The sequence below is a fragment of the Euphorbia lathyris genome, chromosome 8, assembly GCF_963576675.1.
Source record: "Euphorbia lathyris chromosome 8, ddEupLath1.1, whole genome shotgun sequence".
Classification (NCBI taxonomy): domain Eukaryota; kingdom Viridiplantae; phylum Streptophyta; class Magnoliopsida; order Malpighiales; family Euphorbiaceae; genus Euphorbia; species Euphorbia lathyris.
The window spans coordinates 45,456,702-45,471,965 of NC_088917.1; the positions used below are offsets into that span (position 1 = coordinate 45,456,702).

At 37.2% G+C, this 15,264-nt stretch overlaps 1 protein-coding gene across 3 annotated transcripts in view; it reads left to right on the forward strand.

Moving 5' to 3' along the window:
- The first annotated feature begins 379 nt into the window (after window positions 1-379).
- LOC136203714 (uncharacterized) overlaps window positions 380-15,264 on the forward strand; it is a 36,527-nt gene continuing 21,642 nt past the window's right edge. Inside the window, exons 1-15 of one of the 3 annotated variants that reach the window (XM_065994925.1) lie at window positions 380-1,436; window positions 2,219-2,363; window positions 2,913-3,191; window positions 3,298-3,468; window positions 3,926-4,141; window positions 4,517-4,611; window positions 5,349-5,523; window positions 6,026-6,447; window positions 6,765-6,900; window positions 8,939-9,034; window positions 9,121-9,192; window positions 9,738-9,875; window positions 12,003-12,156; window positions 12,327-12,694; window positions 14,020-14,157. In XM_065994925.1, the coding sequence (XP_065850997.1) occupies window positions 487-1,436; window positions 2,219-2,363; window positions 2,913-3,191; window positions 3,298-3,468; window positions 3,926-4,141; window positions 4,517-4,611; window positions 5,349-5,523; window positions 6,026-6,447; window positions 6,765-6,900; window positions 8,939-9,034; window positions 9,121-9,192; window positions 9,738-9,875; window positions 12,003-12,156; window positions 12,327-12,694; window positions 14,020-14,157 (3,555 nt within the window). In that variant the 5' untranslated portion in view covers window positions 380-486. Of the gene's footprint in view, window positions 1,437-2,218; window positions 2,364-2,912; window positions 3,192-3,297; window positions 3,469-3,925; window positions 4,142-4,516; window positions 4,612-5,348; window positions 5,524-6,025; window positions 6,448-6,764; window positions 6,901-8,938; window positions 9,035-9,120; window positions 9,193-9,737; window positions 9,876-12,002; window positions 12,157-12,326; window positions 12,695-14,019; window positions 14,158-15,264 lie in introns of those variants that run through there. The other 2 variants (XM_065994926.1, XM_065994927.1) reach the window with 2 other exon arrangements.

The window sequence follows — 15,264 nt, forward strand, 5'->3', positions numbered from 1 at the left end:
AACTCTAAACCTTAAACCAAAATTGCACAAACAGATAATACGAAACAATGAAACCCTAAACACATTGAAATCACATAAACACAATAGATACTTATCTTTTTTACGCTTTTTGCTATTGAAATCACCTATAAATATTTTAAAAAATGCAGAAATACTTCGAGTTCGCAGAAGAAGAAAGAAATAAAAGGAGAAAGAAGAAAAAGGATGAAAAACTAAGTTGTTATGTATATATGAAAGGTATTTTAAAAAATTTCTAAACGTAATAATTTAGATATGTAAAATGTTTTGAGTGATTGGTTTAAATATTGAAACGTGCCTCCAAATTGAAATAGTCTTATAATTTACTCTATTTTTAATAACGTAATAAATTATTTTTCCTTAAAACTAATTTTCTGTTACTAGTTGTCTGCAACATCTGAATTAGCATAACCATCTCCCTACTTCTACTTATGCACATCGGAATTTATCATCGGAACCCTCCTGCAAATGAATAAAGAAACGGACCTTCTATCGCGCCTGGCTGCGAACCACCTTCATTTAGCTCAATTCGAGCCACTCCGTGCTATACTGTTATCTCTCCGATCTAAAAACCAAGACCTAGCCCTCGCAATTCTCCAAACTATAGTCGCAAACTCCGGCCGCTTCGAGAACATCCTTTGGTCACCTTCCTGCTCCTCTCCTTCTCTCCTTACCTATCTATCAACCCTAGAACTTTTGCAGTACAGTAACTCCAACTCACAGACATGGAGTTTCGATCCAGATATATTAAGATTGCGCGCCGAGTTCCTTCTGTTGGTTCAAATGCTGAGCGACTTGGTGACGGATAGGATGCGAAAGAATGCGGACTTGGATAGTTTCGAACGGGAGAAAGAGAGTGGTGAATTTAGTGAGAAAGAGAGAATTGACGGGCGAGAGGAACTGTTGGATAGAAGCGAGGATTTGAAGGATGGCAGTGGTGAACTCGGAGATTGCTTGCGGGTTCTGGATAAAGTTATGGAGTTAGGGATGAAGAGATTGAAGCCAAATATTCGATTGGATACTGAAAATGTCGCTATTGATGAGCAAGGCAGCGAGAGACGGACAACCCATTATGTTTCACCCATCGGGGAAGGAGAAATAATGTCTTTAAGGAGGGTAGTTTTGGATCACGCGGATGTTCTTGAAGCGCTATGCTGGAATATACAGCAACAGTTAAAGGGAGATGAGATTGAGAATTCAGGTTCAGCTATAACTGTGAGGAGGGATGAGAAGGCAGGCATAAATGCTTTGGCTGAAGAGGAGGAGGTGATTAAGGTGCTGACAATGATTCAAAGAAGCGTTCAGTTAGCACATTTAGCTGCCATGAGAGAGTGCTTAAAGACGGGAGAAGAAGAAGGAGCACTTTCCCACATTCGTTATCTTCATCTTGGCCGTGGAGTGGAGGAGGTTGAATATCGGTATGTGTCAAGTTGATATACAAGTCATAGTTACTCTTAATTTGCAGTGTCTTACTTTCTCCTGCATAAATTGCTCACTAGTATAGATTCCGATTAGCATTGTTTCCATATTTTTTTTTAGCTTAAATAAAAGGTAGGGTGCATGAGGAAGTGCTGTTATCCTTCAATTTGCATGTAACGAGGAGAACAAAATAAAACCAAAACGAAAATTACAAGATTCTTTAGTAAGAGAAAGCGTACACACTTTTACTAGTGATTTGTGGTGGAACAGAAGATGTTAGGGTGCTTTGCAGTAAATGCAATTGTTTTTCTGCTACTCTGGAAAGAAAATAGTCTTTATAGCTTAAGAATAGTCGTGCCTTTGCAAATAATGGATGTGCTCATTAATACCCTTGGAGAACCTTGTATAAATTGTGGAACGTGAAGGTGATCAATGTGGTGAGAATTTCTTCTTTCTTTTTCTCTGGGAGGTTTTTCATTTATTGAATAATGAAATTACTTATTTATTTATTCTCAGTTTGAGTTCCTACTTTGAATATTTGTTCATAGGCATTACACGCTGTTTTGACTTAGCTAATTCTTATTTTTAGAAAACATAATGCGGGTTTACACTTGAGATTAGCTTTTATCATTATATACTGCATAATTCTTAATAACACCATTAATCTATTCAGATTGGAAGGTGTGTCGACAATTGTGTACTTTTTTAATGTGGAAATTTTTGCATATTCCCTTCATTATCTTGCATAATTATTTGCATTGCCTTTTGATGTTTCTAATAGCACGGTTTTGCAAGATCTCCTTGAGAGGGTTTTGTCAAGAAGGAAAGGATATGGAGACTCCTGGCATTTCATGCAGGAAAGATTAATGTCTATTTATGGAGAGGCTCTTTCATCAAATTGCAGACAACTTGTTGAAATAATACAGGTAATTCTAATTGCCTACAAATATTTTCTCATGCTGGAGAGTCTTAACACAATCTTTTAGTTGACTACTGTTCTCTGACGGTTGATTGTGAGACTATAGTTCTTAGAGGATGCATGCAACACGTTAATTAAGCTTTGCAAGGTTTTCATAGGAATTAGCAATTTGTAATAAGAAAAGTTCAGTTTTCTAGCATATAAAAGACTGCAAGTTTCCAACCTCAAGTTCAATTCCATATGATGGAAATTTGTTTGAAGCAGGTAGATTTAGTTTTAGGTTCATAAAGTCTTGGGAAAAATCACTTAAGCGCTAAGGGTGCAATTGCTTACCCCAAATATGACCTGCAAAATATCTATCATTTTTTTCTTTCTTAACTTCACCTGATTATTTCTTGGTAGAAATGGTGAATGATTTCCTATCAAGTGGCTTATATCTTATACTTGAAAAGCAGTTATATGTTCCAAGATTGCATCCTTGTGAAGCAGTTCTAACGCCATTTATGCTATTATTTATTTTTGGGGTGTGTTGATTGGACAAGGTGGTTTTCTGCAGGCTATCCAGGATGACTTGCTTCGTCAAGAGATTGAGACCTTACGAGCACTTGACAACAACCAAATTCCACCTCCTTTGCAGAGATTTGAAAGATATCTGGCAGAAATGCAAGCGGATGCAGATTTAAATGACTCATCTTTGTCCTTGAATATTGCAATCAGTTTTTGCATGAGAGATATGTACCATTATGCTCGTGTTTCTGGATTACATGTCCTTGAGTGTATCATGGACGTGGCACTCTCGGCTATCAAGAGGGAGAAGCTTCAAGAGGCTAGCAATGTATGTCCATCTTTCATATTTAGCTATTAAATAAGAAAATTAGAATGAAAGATCATTATTTTGAAATTGGTTGTAGGTATCTTAGTTGTTGTTTTTTGTTTTCCAGGTACTTATGTTGTTTCCGCGACTTAGGCCCCTCGTAGCTGTGATGGGTTGGGATCTATTGTCTGGTAAGACGACAATTAGAAGGAAATTGATGCGGCTTCTCTGGACTAATAGCAAGTCACAAGTATTTTGGCTGGAAGAATCTTCATTATACAATAATAAAATGGACGAGGTATTAATTTTTAGGGTAAATAATTTATTAGTCCCCACCTTTTTACGTAACACACTGTTTCGTCCCGATCCCTATCTTTTATCACTGAACTCTTTAGTCCTTTTGTCTATTTTTTTTAGATTTTTAACGAAACATATCTGAGCTTTCAGGACATCCACAATGCGATACAAAATGGTCATGTTACTGTGTTATTTTTTTGTCTGCCTGTTTATGCCGAATATAACGGTTAAAAATCTAAAAAAACATAGATAGAAGGACCAAAAGGTTAACAGTGACAAAAGATAGAGACCTTATAATGTGTTTTCAAAATAGAGGAACTAAACAGCGTGTTAGGTAAAAAGAAGAGGACCGATAAATTATTTACCCTAATTTTTATCATCTATATTTTTGATGGATTTATGCTTTCGTCGCTTATTTGAATATAGATTAACTTTATTTTTTTTTTGTTTTTTGACAGATATCTTGCGTGGAGCATCTCTGTGACTTATTGTGCTATCAACTTGATCTCGCCTCATTTGTTGCTTGTGTCAATTCTGGTAGATCATGGGATTCAAGGTCTTCATTATTGTTGTCTAGCAACCAACAAATATTATCTAAAAATGAAGATACTCAATTTGATCCTTTTGTTGAAAACTTTGTGCTGGAAAGACTTTCTGTTCAGAGTCCCCTTCGGGTAAGGCTTTAGACCTTAACATTCCAAGGGAAAACTTTTGCCCCAGTCTAAACTGTATATTCACTTGTTTAAGCAAAGACATTCTGCAAATTTTAGAAGAACGCTTTTTAATAAAACATCATTGCCTTCAAATTATTATATGTAAAAATCATTTTTTTCTTGATACATGTCTCTTCTTACCTGTAACTATTTGTTATTTATTGTACGTTGATGTGATTCCATTTTCTTTAAATTGTGCTGTTGATGACCATTATGATGATCAAGAGAAGTCAGTTATCAGTGGCATGCAACACGACTTAACATGTTCTTTATGGATTGTGTTTATTTTTCGATTTGCTTAGATATTGAATTGGAACTGGATAAATTTCTCTGTAGGTGCTTTTTGATGTTGTTCCAGTCATAAAATTTCAAGATGCTATTGAATTAATTAGCATGCAGCCAATTGCTTCTACTGCAGCTGCTTGGAAAAGGTGGGCACATAGATTTCATTTTCACTGTTACAACACGATCTATGCTTGAGTTCAGCTCTTTTATGTCTGGCCACATGGGAAGTATGGGTAGCAGTAAAAGTTTGTCCAAAGAAGTTAAAAAAGAAAGACTGGTGATTATTTTCTTCAATTTATGGGCATCTTAGTTGAGAGGCTGGTATATGGCTAGTGGATTAGGTCTTTAAAGATGTGATTAAGATCAGACTAGGATACTGTGACAGCTTAACTTGTGGTTTCTACTATTTAAAAGCTAAAAGTTGTTGGGCGGGACGGGATTTCTGAAACAAATATTAAGTGCTATTGAAGAGTCCTCTTCAACTTTGCCATAGGGACTAGTCAAAAATAGAGGAAGGATTGTAGTTTTACTATTTTAATAGATGCTATTCGATGTGGCGCCTGCAATCTACCTTTTTTAAATTGTTTTATGGGAAATAAAACTACCAACTCGGAATAGAATGTATACACTAATGGATAACTTTAGGCTATCCAATAATTCTTGCTCTGTGTCTACATTGTATGAATGTTCAATTACTTGCTGTATATTTAGCCTTGCTTTGTTTCCCTTGAATATTGTGCTTTTGCATTTGAAGCAAACCCAAATATATGAATGAATATTCTCAAGTGGTTGTATAATTACTTCGTTGTATCAGCTTCATTTGCATGTAGTACTCACCTTTTTATTTTAGAGTATCTATATACACTTCATATTTTTCTGATAGGGTGCAAGACGTTGAGCTTATGCACATGCGCTATGCCTTGGAGTCTATTGTTCTTTCACTAGGAGCTATAGGAGGGTCTCTAACTGATGAAATAAAAAGTCATCACCAAGCAGCTTTGTGCCATTTGAAGGACCTGAGAAATCATTTCGAGGCTATTACAAATATTTCACGCAAGGTCACTTCTTTTCTTAATCCTTCTCGTTTTGTGTATTTTGGGGGCTGGCTGGCTGTGGTTAATTTCTTCTTTAGGCTGTTAGTCTTTGTTCACAGTTGGGACTTTTAAACTTCATGGAGGAGCTGTGACTTCCAAGTTATGATTATTCGTGAAAGTTGTTCTGTAAGGACTTCAAATAATCAGCTCTGTAGTTTCTTTTAGACATTCGTATATTGTGCTTGAAATTTGACGTGGTTATGATTACCCGTGGGAGTTGTTCTGTAAGGACTTCAAATAATCGGATCTGTAGTTTCTTTTAGACTTCCCATCCCCATATTGTTCTTAAGATTTGATAGCAATTAGAGTCTGTAATTGGTGGTATATTCAGGTTTCAATTGACATCAATTGGAACTGCATGGTTTTATTAGTATTATAGGAGCATAGGCTATATTAAGTTAATTGTTTTTCTTGTCATGTTAAGTTTATGTGTATATATATAATATTAATTCTACCAACAATGCAGATATGGATGGTGAATATAATAGTTTCTCTGTTGCACATGGATGATAGTGCTCTCAATACAGTGCATTATACCTCACTGGGAAGTCATGCTGAATCACCCTCTATGTGTCCATGGGAGCACACTGATACCGCTACATGTGAAGGGGGAAACGAACTAGTTATTTCTTTCACAGGATTGTTACTTGATACCTTGCGTCGTAATCTACCATCAGGTGTCATTGAGGAGGATGCATTAAACGATAGCATGAATACAGGTGGAAGACAAGCCTTAGAGTGGAGAATATCTATAGCTAAACATTTCATTGAAGATTGGCAATGGCGATTATCAGTTTTGCAGCGCCTTCTACCATTATCAGAGCGCCAGTGGAGATGGAAGGAAGCATTGACTGTTCTACGTGTGGCTCCATCCAAGCTTCTTAACCTGTAAATTTTGCATATTCTTTTCTGAAAATTCATTCAAGTCACACACAGATCAGTCAGTGCTCAATTGTTATTCGCATATGAGATGTTGTCATACAATAGTACTTTGTCAGTGTTAATGAAGTATGATTTGCTGTTTTCTACCATGATAATTTCCCTCCAGTTTAGAATCTATTACTTCAGTGCTATGTTCATCCATCTTTATGTTATGTAATATTGATATTACTATATATTGTGATGGAGGGCTTACATCTTTTATATTGGTGGATGTTCATTCTTTGAAATTGATTCCAGCATGTTCATACCCTATTATTGTTCAGTTGCATGCAAAGGGCCAAGTATGACATTGGGGAAGAAGCTGTTCACCGTTTTTCATTATCTGCGGAAGATAGAGCTACCCTTGAGTTGGCTGAATGGGTCGATGGTGCTTTCAGAAGAGTATCTGCATCCAAATTGGTTAGTCTGCAGCTCTTATTTTGGCTTTAGCATGCAACCTTTGACTATTATTTCTTGATTGAATCAACTACTTATTTTAACAAGAAAATCTAGATTGAACACCTAATATTGCCTGCGGTTTCTAAAGCTTTTATCTTGTTCTTATTGGGATAAGTAAATTATCATTTGTAGGTGGAAAAATATGATATTTTGAAACACTCAACTTAGGCCTTGTTGGATAACACACTTAATCACTTAAATTAAAATGTTAATCACTTATTTATTTTAAGTGTGTTTGATAATCGTTATTTCTTCACCACTTAAATTAGTCAATTAAGTCAAAAATCACTTATTTTGATAAGTCAAAGTATTTAACTTAAATTTTAAGTTAAACATTATCAACTAATATTTTTATAACAGTTACATGATTTAAAATTTTCAGCATTTATAATATTCAATTCAACACTTAAATTTCAGTACTTATTTTTTTTCAGCACTTAATTTTCAGTTTTATCAAACAATACCTTAGCCACGATAATAATCTTGTTTGAAGTGACTATGGATTGCTTCCCCTTATTTTACTTGGTTTAAGGTTGCATTCAATGAAAGATAAAATGTTGCTAAATTCTCTTTACCATTCCTGTCATGTGATTAATACAATACCCTGTGTCTTTTTTTTTAATTGTTGTTACCTGCATGCTTGACCCTTTGTAGATTTTTGTTGTTACATTGGACATGTTCAAACCATCTAATCAACCCTTTTCCTAACGGATGCTGTTGGTGTATCTCAAAAATGTTTTTTGAGATGTTTTGTCCAACTGGTGAGAAAAGCGGATGACATGATTTCTTCTCCAGTTCATGTAATGATGTGTAGGCTACAAGATAGATGTAGAATCGTTTCACCTTGCTTATATGATGCATGAACCTTTTTGGTTTGGGTCTGAGCTGAGTTGTCAATTGCTCTCTAAAGAGAAGGAAAGCAGGGACTGGAAGTGATGGCTAGGATTTGTAAGTAAGTATGACCTAAAAGCAGAATTTCACAAGACTATACAGAGATACTGGGGCTATATAGATGCTATTTCACGCTTCTGTTGCCATGAACAGTAAAAAACAGGGTTAACATTTAACACCTAAACTTCCTTTGTCATCCACAAATGGTGTTATAGCATTGTTTATGGTGTTGAATTGTATCTTAAAATTGAGGAAGTAACACTTGCTGGAATTTATTGATTGAACATTTTGTTAGTAAAGCCTTTCTATCAATGTAATTGTAATCTCAAGTATTACTATCAATGTAATTGTAAACTCAAAGTAATTATACATGCCTTACCTATGAATGCTTGAACTGCATAATCTTGCTGGATTAATACCCTAATTTAGGGCTCCACATTAAGACCCAGTTCTCAACTAAAGTTCAATATACCAGCTTCCATAGCATATTTGAAGTTGTCAATAGACCCCTAATCCTTAAGGTTTGAACATTCTGGGTTGACTAATTTTCTGAAGTAATCATTTATAAAACTCTTGTAAAGAGTAATGAGTCCTTTATAATATCCCAGGTTTAGCCCTATCTGAAACCTAGGTCACTAGTTTGGAAAAGCATGGCAGTGTGGTCTTCAGTAGTTGAATGCCATTAGCTGTATTATCAAGCCTGGGTTTTTGAGATTTATTTTACTTAGGTGGAATCTGGTTTAGATCTGAACTTCATGTAATATTGGAAAACAAGCTATATTGCCAATCCTAACTTCAATTGGAGTGACTCCGTGTAGTTTTTGAGCTTGAGTTTATCCTGCCTTGGTGGTGAGTTTACATAAAGCTATGTATCTTGCCACACAATTAGTGTCAATGACATCTGGGATAAGGTTTACATTCCCTTTTTAGTTATTAGAATGGACCATTCCTCTTTTCTGGTAAACAAATTCTTATTCTATTGTGAGAGTATTATGGATGCCTAAAGTATGACTCTGAGTTTTATCTAGGAAACTTTAGCACTAATTTCTTTCGAGGAACATTTATCCCAAATCTCTTGTTGATGGTATATCTCTTGTTTCTTTTGCAGGTAGAAGATGCAGTATCTCGTGCCACTGATGAGACTTCATCAGGGCAAGACCTAGATTTTGCCTCTCTGCGGTCTCAGCTAGGTCCTTTGGCTGCAGTGAGTTCTTACAGTGCTGAATTATGTTCCTCCTTGCTAACTTGGATAGTGGTTGTACAAGCTGACATATCTCTATTTGCTACCAGATTCTTCTATGTATAGATGTTGCTGCAACCTGTGCCAGGTCGGCAAATATGTCCCAACAACTATTGGATCAGGCAACTCTTATCTGTCTGAGAACTCTCAGTTTTTCTTGCTTTTCAATTTTATAACTTTAAAAACTAATCTTTGTCTGAGTTTTGACTTTTGAGAAACTTTTGAAGTGTTCAAAATTTATGGTTCCACTATCCATCTGTCCTAGTTAATAAGATCTCACCTTTTGTTTGCTTTTTAAATTAGGCGATGGTTTGGCCTGAATGGCGATTTTACTTTCTATGATGTTCTTTTTGTACTAACTGTTTGTCTTGATATTTGGAAATTAGTGTCAGTTGCCTGTTAATTTCTTGAAATCAGAATCTATCCCGCTGTCTCGATCTACTGGAAATGCTTCTTTTGTTAAGAGATGAAATGTTTCTTGTTTTTCCTAGTGAACCATTGAGATTATTAATTAAAACTGTTTTTTTGGTTACAGCATAGCCACTGAGTCTGTAAATTTCTTCTACACCAATAGTGTTGGGTTCTATCAGTTTCTGTGGCTTAATATTGTACTGAGGTGCATTTTTTTTAAAGTTTGCTCTCAAGCATTCACTTTTGTAACATGCAGGCTCAAGTCATGTTATCTGAGATATATCCAGGAGGTTCTCCAAAAACAGGCTTTACTTACTGGGATCAAATCCATGAAGTGGGTGTCATTTCTGTGTCAAGACGTGTCCTCAAGCGTCTTCATGAGTTGTTAGAACAAGTAAGTTACATATAAGTTTAATGGTTATCAACAATTCATTTTATTACTTCAGTTCTTGTGATAACAAATGCTCTACCCAGCAAAAACTTCTCTACCCAGTTCTCATCTGCTGCTTAATTTCTTTTGTGAGATTCCTCATCTCCTCTCTGCAATTGAGCTGAACATTGTTGAAAATTGGAATTTTAGATGGAGCTAGCTAATTCTTTGTTGGTTACACAGTGGATAAGAGAATACTGGAAGGAGAGAACAAAGAGGTCAAAGATCAGTTAATTGGGCTGATTTCTGGTTACAACCTGGAAAACATTTTACCGGTGAACTAGCTTTATTACTTGAGACGTCTGCCTCAAAAACTAAAACAAAAATCAGAACAGAACTAGGTCTTGCTCCTCTAAATGTAGTTTAGTCTTGGCTATCCAAAATAGCAGAATCAAAAGATCAAGCTAATATGTAAACAACACCTATTTAAAATCTCTTACGGCGAACTGTTCTACAATACCATGATTTGATATACGTATATATAAAGGGCTTTTGCACCTGCCTCACTTCTATGAGGGCCTTTACAACATTGACCATTGTCATGGAACCAGTTGAACTAAAAGCTTAAGCTAATAGTTGAAGGCCCAATTCATATTAATATCTAACACAACGCCACATGCAAATGCCCACCGGGCTTGAAGCGTGTACAACACAGGCTCATCTTACCATGTTGAAATTAAATCAACAAATGGGTTGCCAGGAATCGAACCCTTGATCACTGGGTCTAAGAGGCTCTAATACCATGTCATGTCACTAAAAGCTTAAGCTAATAGTTAAAGGCCCAATTCATATTAATAACTGACAACCATCTTCGAGGAACTTTTTAGATCCTTCCATTACAAAAACTTTATTTGGCTCCTAGTAGATGATACCACCCCAGTGCTACTGATACATGAGGCCATAGTTTTAAAAAGCGAAAGGCGAGTCAAGGCGACAAGGGCAAAATATCGCCTTGAGGCGAGGCGACGGCCTCTCACACTTGAGGCGACAAAAAATTAGAAAATAAAATAAAATAAAATTAACTCAATAAAATCTAGTAGTACTTAAGGATAGTTTAATTTCTAAACTTGTAAACCAAAATAACTTAAAGTCTAATAATAAAGTGCTAATTCTTAAATCAAAATAACATAATATCAAGCATCTTCATCCCCCAAATCCAACTCCTCATCAAGATCTATATCCCCATCAAGATCTTCCACTTCATCATCCTTATATTCTTCTTCTTCTTCATCTTCAACTTGATACTCATCATCATCTTCATCATGGACCTCATCTCTAACAACTCGATCAGGATTGGCTTTTGACCGGGAAGAGGAGGTGTTTCCTCTAACGTATGTCTTTGTGACATTAGCACTTGGGGCAGGGGTAGCACTTTTGCCTATTTCCCTAGTACGATAGACATCTTCTTCCGCTCCACTAGCTTTAGCAACCATATCCCAACCCAAATCGTCATCCTCAACCATATCCAGTCGAGCTGGGAAGCAGAGACTCGGTGGTGGAGGAGAAGCAGAGAGAGCCGTTGGAGTTGAGTGAGTTGGGTTTTGGGGTGTCTATTTGTTTTTTATTGGGCTGTCTGTGTCTGTTTTGTTTTAATATAAATTAGGTTTTTTTTTTAAAGAGAAAATGCTGACTGGACTCATTTAACGCCTTACCTGCAAGAGGCCATCGCCTCTCGCCTGAGTCGGTGAGCCGATCGCCTCTTGCAGGTCAACCGCCTTCCATTCGCCTCTGTCGCCTCTCGCCTGAGGCGACAGAGGCGATCGCCTTTTAAAACTTACATGAGGCAGAATGTTAGTTCGTGTAAGGATGAGCATGGTCGGATTAACTTATCTTTGAAACTACTTTTTAAGTGCTGGTCAGTTTGACCTATTCAATACTTGCATTTTTTCTACTTCAACTTGTTATATGTGAGGCAGATGATAAAATTATCTTGATAAGTTCTAGAACCATTTGTGTATTTTGTTATTTCTTTGGGGAATGTCATATGGAAATTACTCCACCTGTTCCCTATGGTCTTCCTTATATGGACGCTCTAGTATTGATCTGAAGAATGACTATCCTTGTTAATCCCGCGGTCTTATATACTTGCAGGATGAGAATCCAGGCCTCCAAGCCACTCTGTCTGGGGAGACTGTAATCTCAACATCTGCGGAGTTGACTCGTCAGGGGCAAAAAGAACGTGCTCTTGCTATGCTACATCAGATGATTGAAGATGCTCACAAGGGCAAAAGGCAGTTTCTGAGTGGTAACTTATCATTATTATTATTTTTTTTTGATGGGGAGATCTATATCTTCTTCTTCTGCTGGAGGAGATCTATAGCTTCTTCTTCTGCTGGAGGAGATCTATAGCTTCTTCTTCTTCATTGTGGAAGACACTCCTATTGCTCTAATGCTACTTATCCCACATAATCATAGGTAAGATCCATAATCTTGCAAGAGCTATTGCTGATGAAGAAACAGAGCTACATCGTATTAATGTTGATCACCAAAATATGGAACGCAAATTTTTTCTTGATCTTGAAAGGGTTGGGGTTCTTGGCCTTGGTTTAAAGGCTGTCAAACAAATGCCTGTAAGTTCAGCAGTTGAAGAAAACAGCACACAACTTGTTGGCTATGATATGAAAGATACTGGGAAGAGATTGTTTGGTCCATTAACTGCCAAGCCTACAACATATCTATCACAATTTATTCTTCATATTGCTGCAATTGGTGATATAGTTGATGGGACTGATACAACCCATGATTTCAACTTTTTCTCACTTGTTTATGAATGGCCTAAAGATGTAAGCCTCTCTATCATATATACTCAAAAGTTATTTCCTAACATTTTTGTTCTTGAATTACTAGTGATTGCTATAATTCAATTGTAAGTTCGGTCTGATTGAAGCTTTGCAAGCACTTAGGTAGCGTTAGAGTGAATGCAAGAGTGAAACTATATATTGACTACTTTGTACAAAAAAGGCAACTATGCTCATATTAGTGTGAAACTGTTTGAAGTGTATACTTGCTTACAGTTTACTTACACTTGTATAAACTATTTACTCGCTCTTTAGAGAAGGAATGGAGGATCAATGTAGTTGCTATCGAAAGTGCAGTTATTTAAATCATTGATGCTAGAATGGCTTTCATAACATTAATGATGTGAATCAATGAGATTAGTCATGTGTACATAGAAAACCCTTTCTTTTGACATATTTGGTGATATCAATCAGTAAATTCTACTTCATTTTTTACTGAAATCAATCCAGTGGTATAATATGATTGTTGAGGCCAAACCTTTTTTTTTTTTTTTTTTTTTCACATAGTGCAGGGGTTGAAAGAGGGCGAGCCTTGGCGCAACGGTAAACGTTGTTGTCGTGTGACCAAGAGGTCACGGGTTCGAGTCTTAGGAGCGGCCTCTTGCCAAATAAATTGGTAGGGGAAGGCTTGCTCCCAGTACACCCTTGTGGTGGGACCCCTCCCCAGACCCTCGCTCAGCGGGGACGCGTAGTGCACCGGGCCGCCCTTTATAGTGCAGGGGTTGAAAGCACTGATCGCCCCCAAAAATTGAGGACAGTTTCATCATGGCTATAAAACTTCAATTCCTGCCAAAAAACCTTTGAACGTTAATTAGATTTCACCATAAGCCAACTCCTGTTGATTCCTCACATTGACACTTGACATGTGAGAACCAATTGGTGAAACTGTTGAAGTTCAAACTTGGGACATGTTCTTATGCCTCAAAGGATCAACATTTAGTAGGATGCTAGATAAGCAATCTGGCAAAAGGACCTAGTTGGAGTTAATTGGAATATTTTTTTTTAAATCTAATTGAAATTTAAGGTTTTTTTTTTTTTTTTTTAAAAAATCAAAATTTTGTTATTGTGAAGTGTAATAAATGTAAGCATGCTGTGACGGCTATAGGGCTGCTATGTTTGCTTAATTGTAAGAGTAACTTAGGAAGAACCTTGTATATATGTGTGTATTGATCTTAAGTTAAATATATTCATGTAGTCTTTTAGATTACATGGTATCCCATGTATTTCTTTCACATTATATGGTATTTTACATGGTATCATAGCCTAAGTTTCTAGTTTTGGTTCTTGAAATTAGTTCCATTTTCTGCCAGAGAGGATGCGTGCAACGTACTCTGCTGGAGCTGATTCTTTCTCCATCGTTGTCTCCTTCATCCTGTTTTTGTTCAATTTCTTTGGGTTTTGTTGTATTGGTTTGCTGGTCGCATTCCGGCATCTGCTTGGCCTCGCTGGTATGTTTCCAGTGTCAATCCCCCCTTTTTTTTTTTTGCTGTCTTCTCCTTTTTCCGGTGGTGCGCTGTGGTTTCCACTTCATCCCTAATCTCTTGATTTTCTATTGGCTGTTATGTTTCTCCATGAACTCCGCCTGTGAGGGTCACTTGGTGGCCTTTACAGCTGGTCCCAAGCCCGGACAAAGGAGGAGGGTTGCGGTAGGTTTGTGGCGGCCAGCGTAAAACTTAGCCACATCTTATGACATGAACCATAATATAAATACCGTTGGGGCGTTCCCTACTCAGCGACGCGCTGCACTTCCTAGACCCGGGTGTAGTGATAAATGTGCAAGGGTTGCTAGGTCGTCGCCCCGAAGCGGCGCGCCACCCCAGGACCCGGGGGTGGTGTCAAATATGCAAGGGTTGCGGGTAAATAAGCTAGTCCACGGTAATGGTAGGGGTAGGGGTAAGGGTAGTAGGTTACGCTTTGGGACATGGAACATAGGTTCTTTGACAGGAAGATTAGCTGAAATTGTAGATGTTATGAAGAGGAGGAGAATAAATATATTATGCCTACAAGAAACCAAGTGGGTTGGAGCCAAGGCTAGAGAGATAGCTCCTTGGGGTTATAAGCTTTGGTACTCAGGAAAGGATAAGGGTAGAAATGGAGTAGGTATTCTTATTGATAGGGAGTATATTGATGAGGTAGTAGCGGTGTCTAGGAAGAGCGATAGAATTATGAGTGTTAAGCTAGTGATAGGGGATGAGGTTGTGAATGTCATTAGTGCATATGCGCCACAAATAGGATTAGATGTGTCTATAAGACAAGCTTTTTGGGATGACTTAGAGGAAGTGGTGCAACAGGTTCCTAGGGATGAAAAAATGGTACTAGGGGGTGATCTCAATGGACACGTGGGTTCTAGGCGAGATGGGTTTGAGAGTGTTCATGGAGGGTATGGTTTTGGAGATAAGAATGAAGCAGGAAATGATATTTTGGAATTCGCATCAGCCTATGACTTGAGTATCATGAACACATGGTTTATGAAGAGAACATCCCACTTAGTGACTTATCGGAGTGGCGGTAATGCGAGCCAAATTGACTTCTTCTTAGTAAGGAGTGCTTGGAGA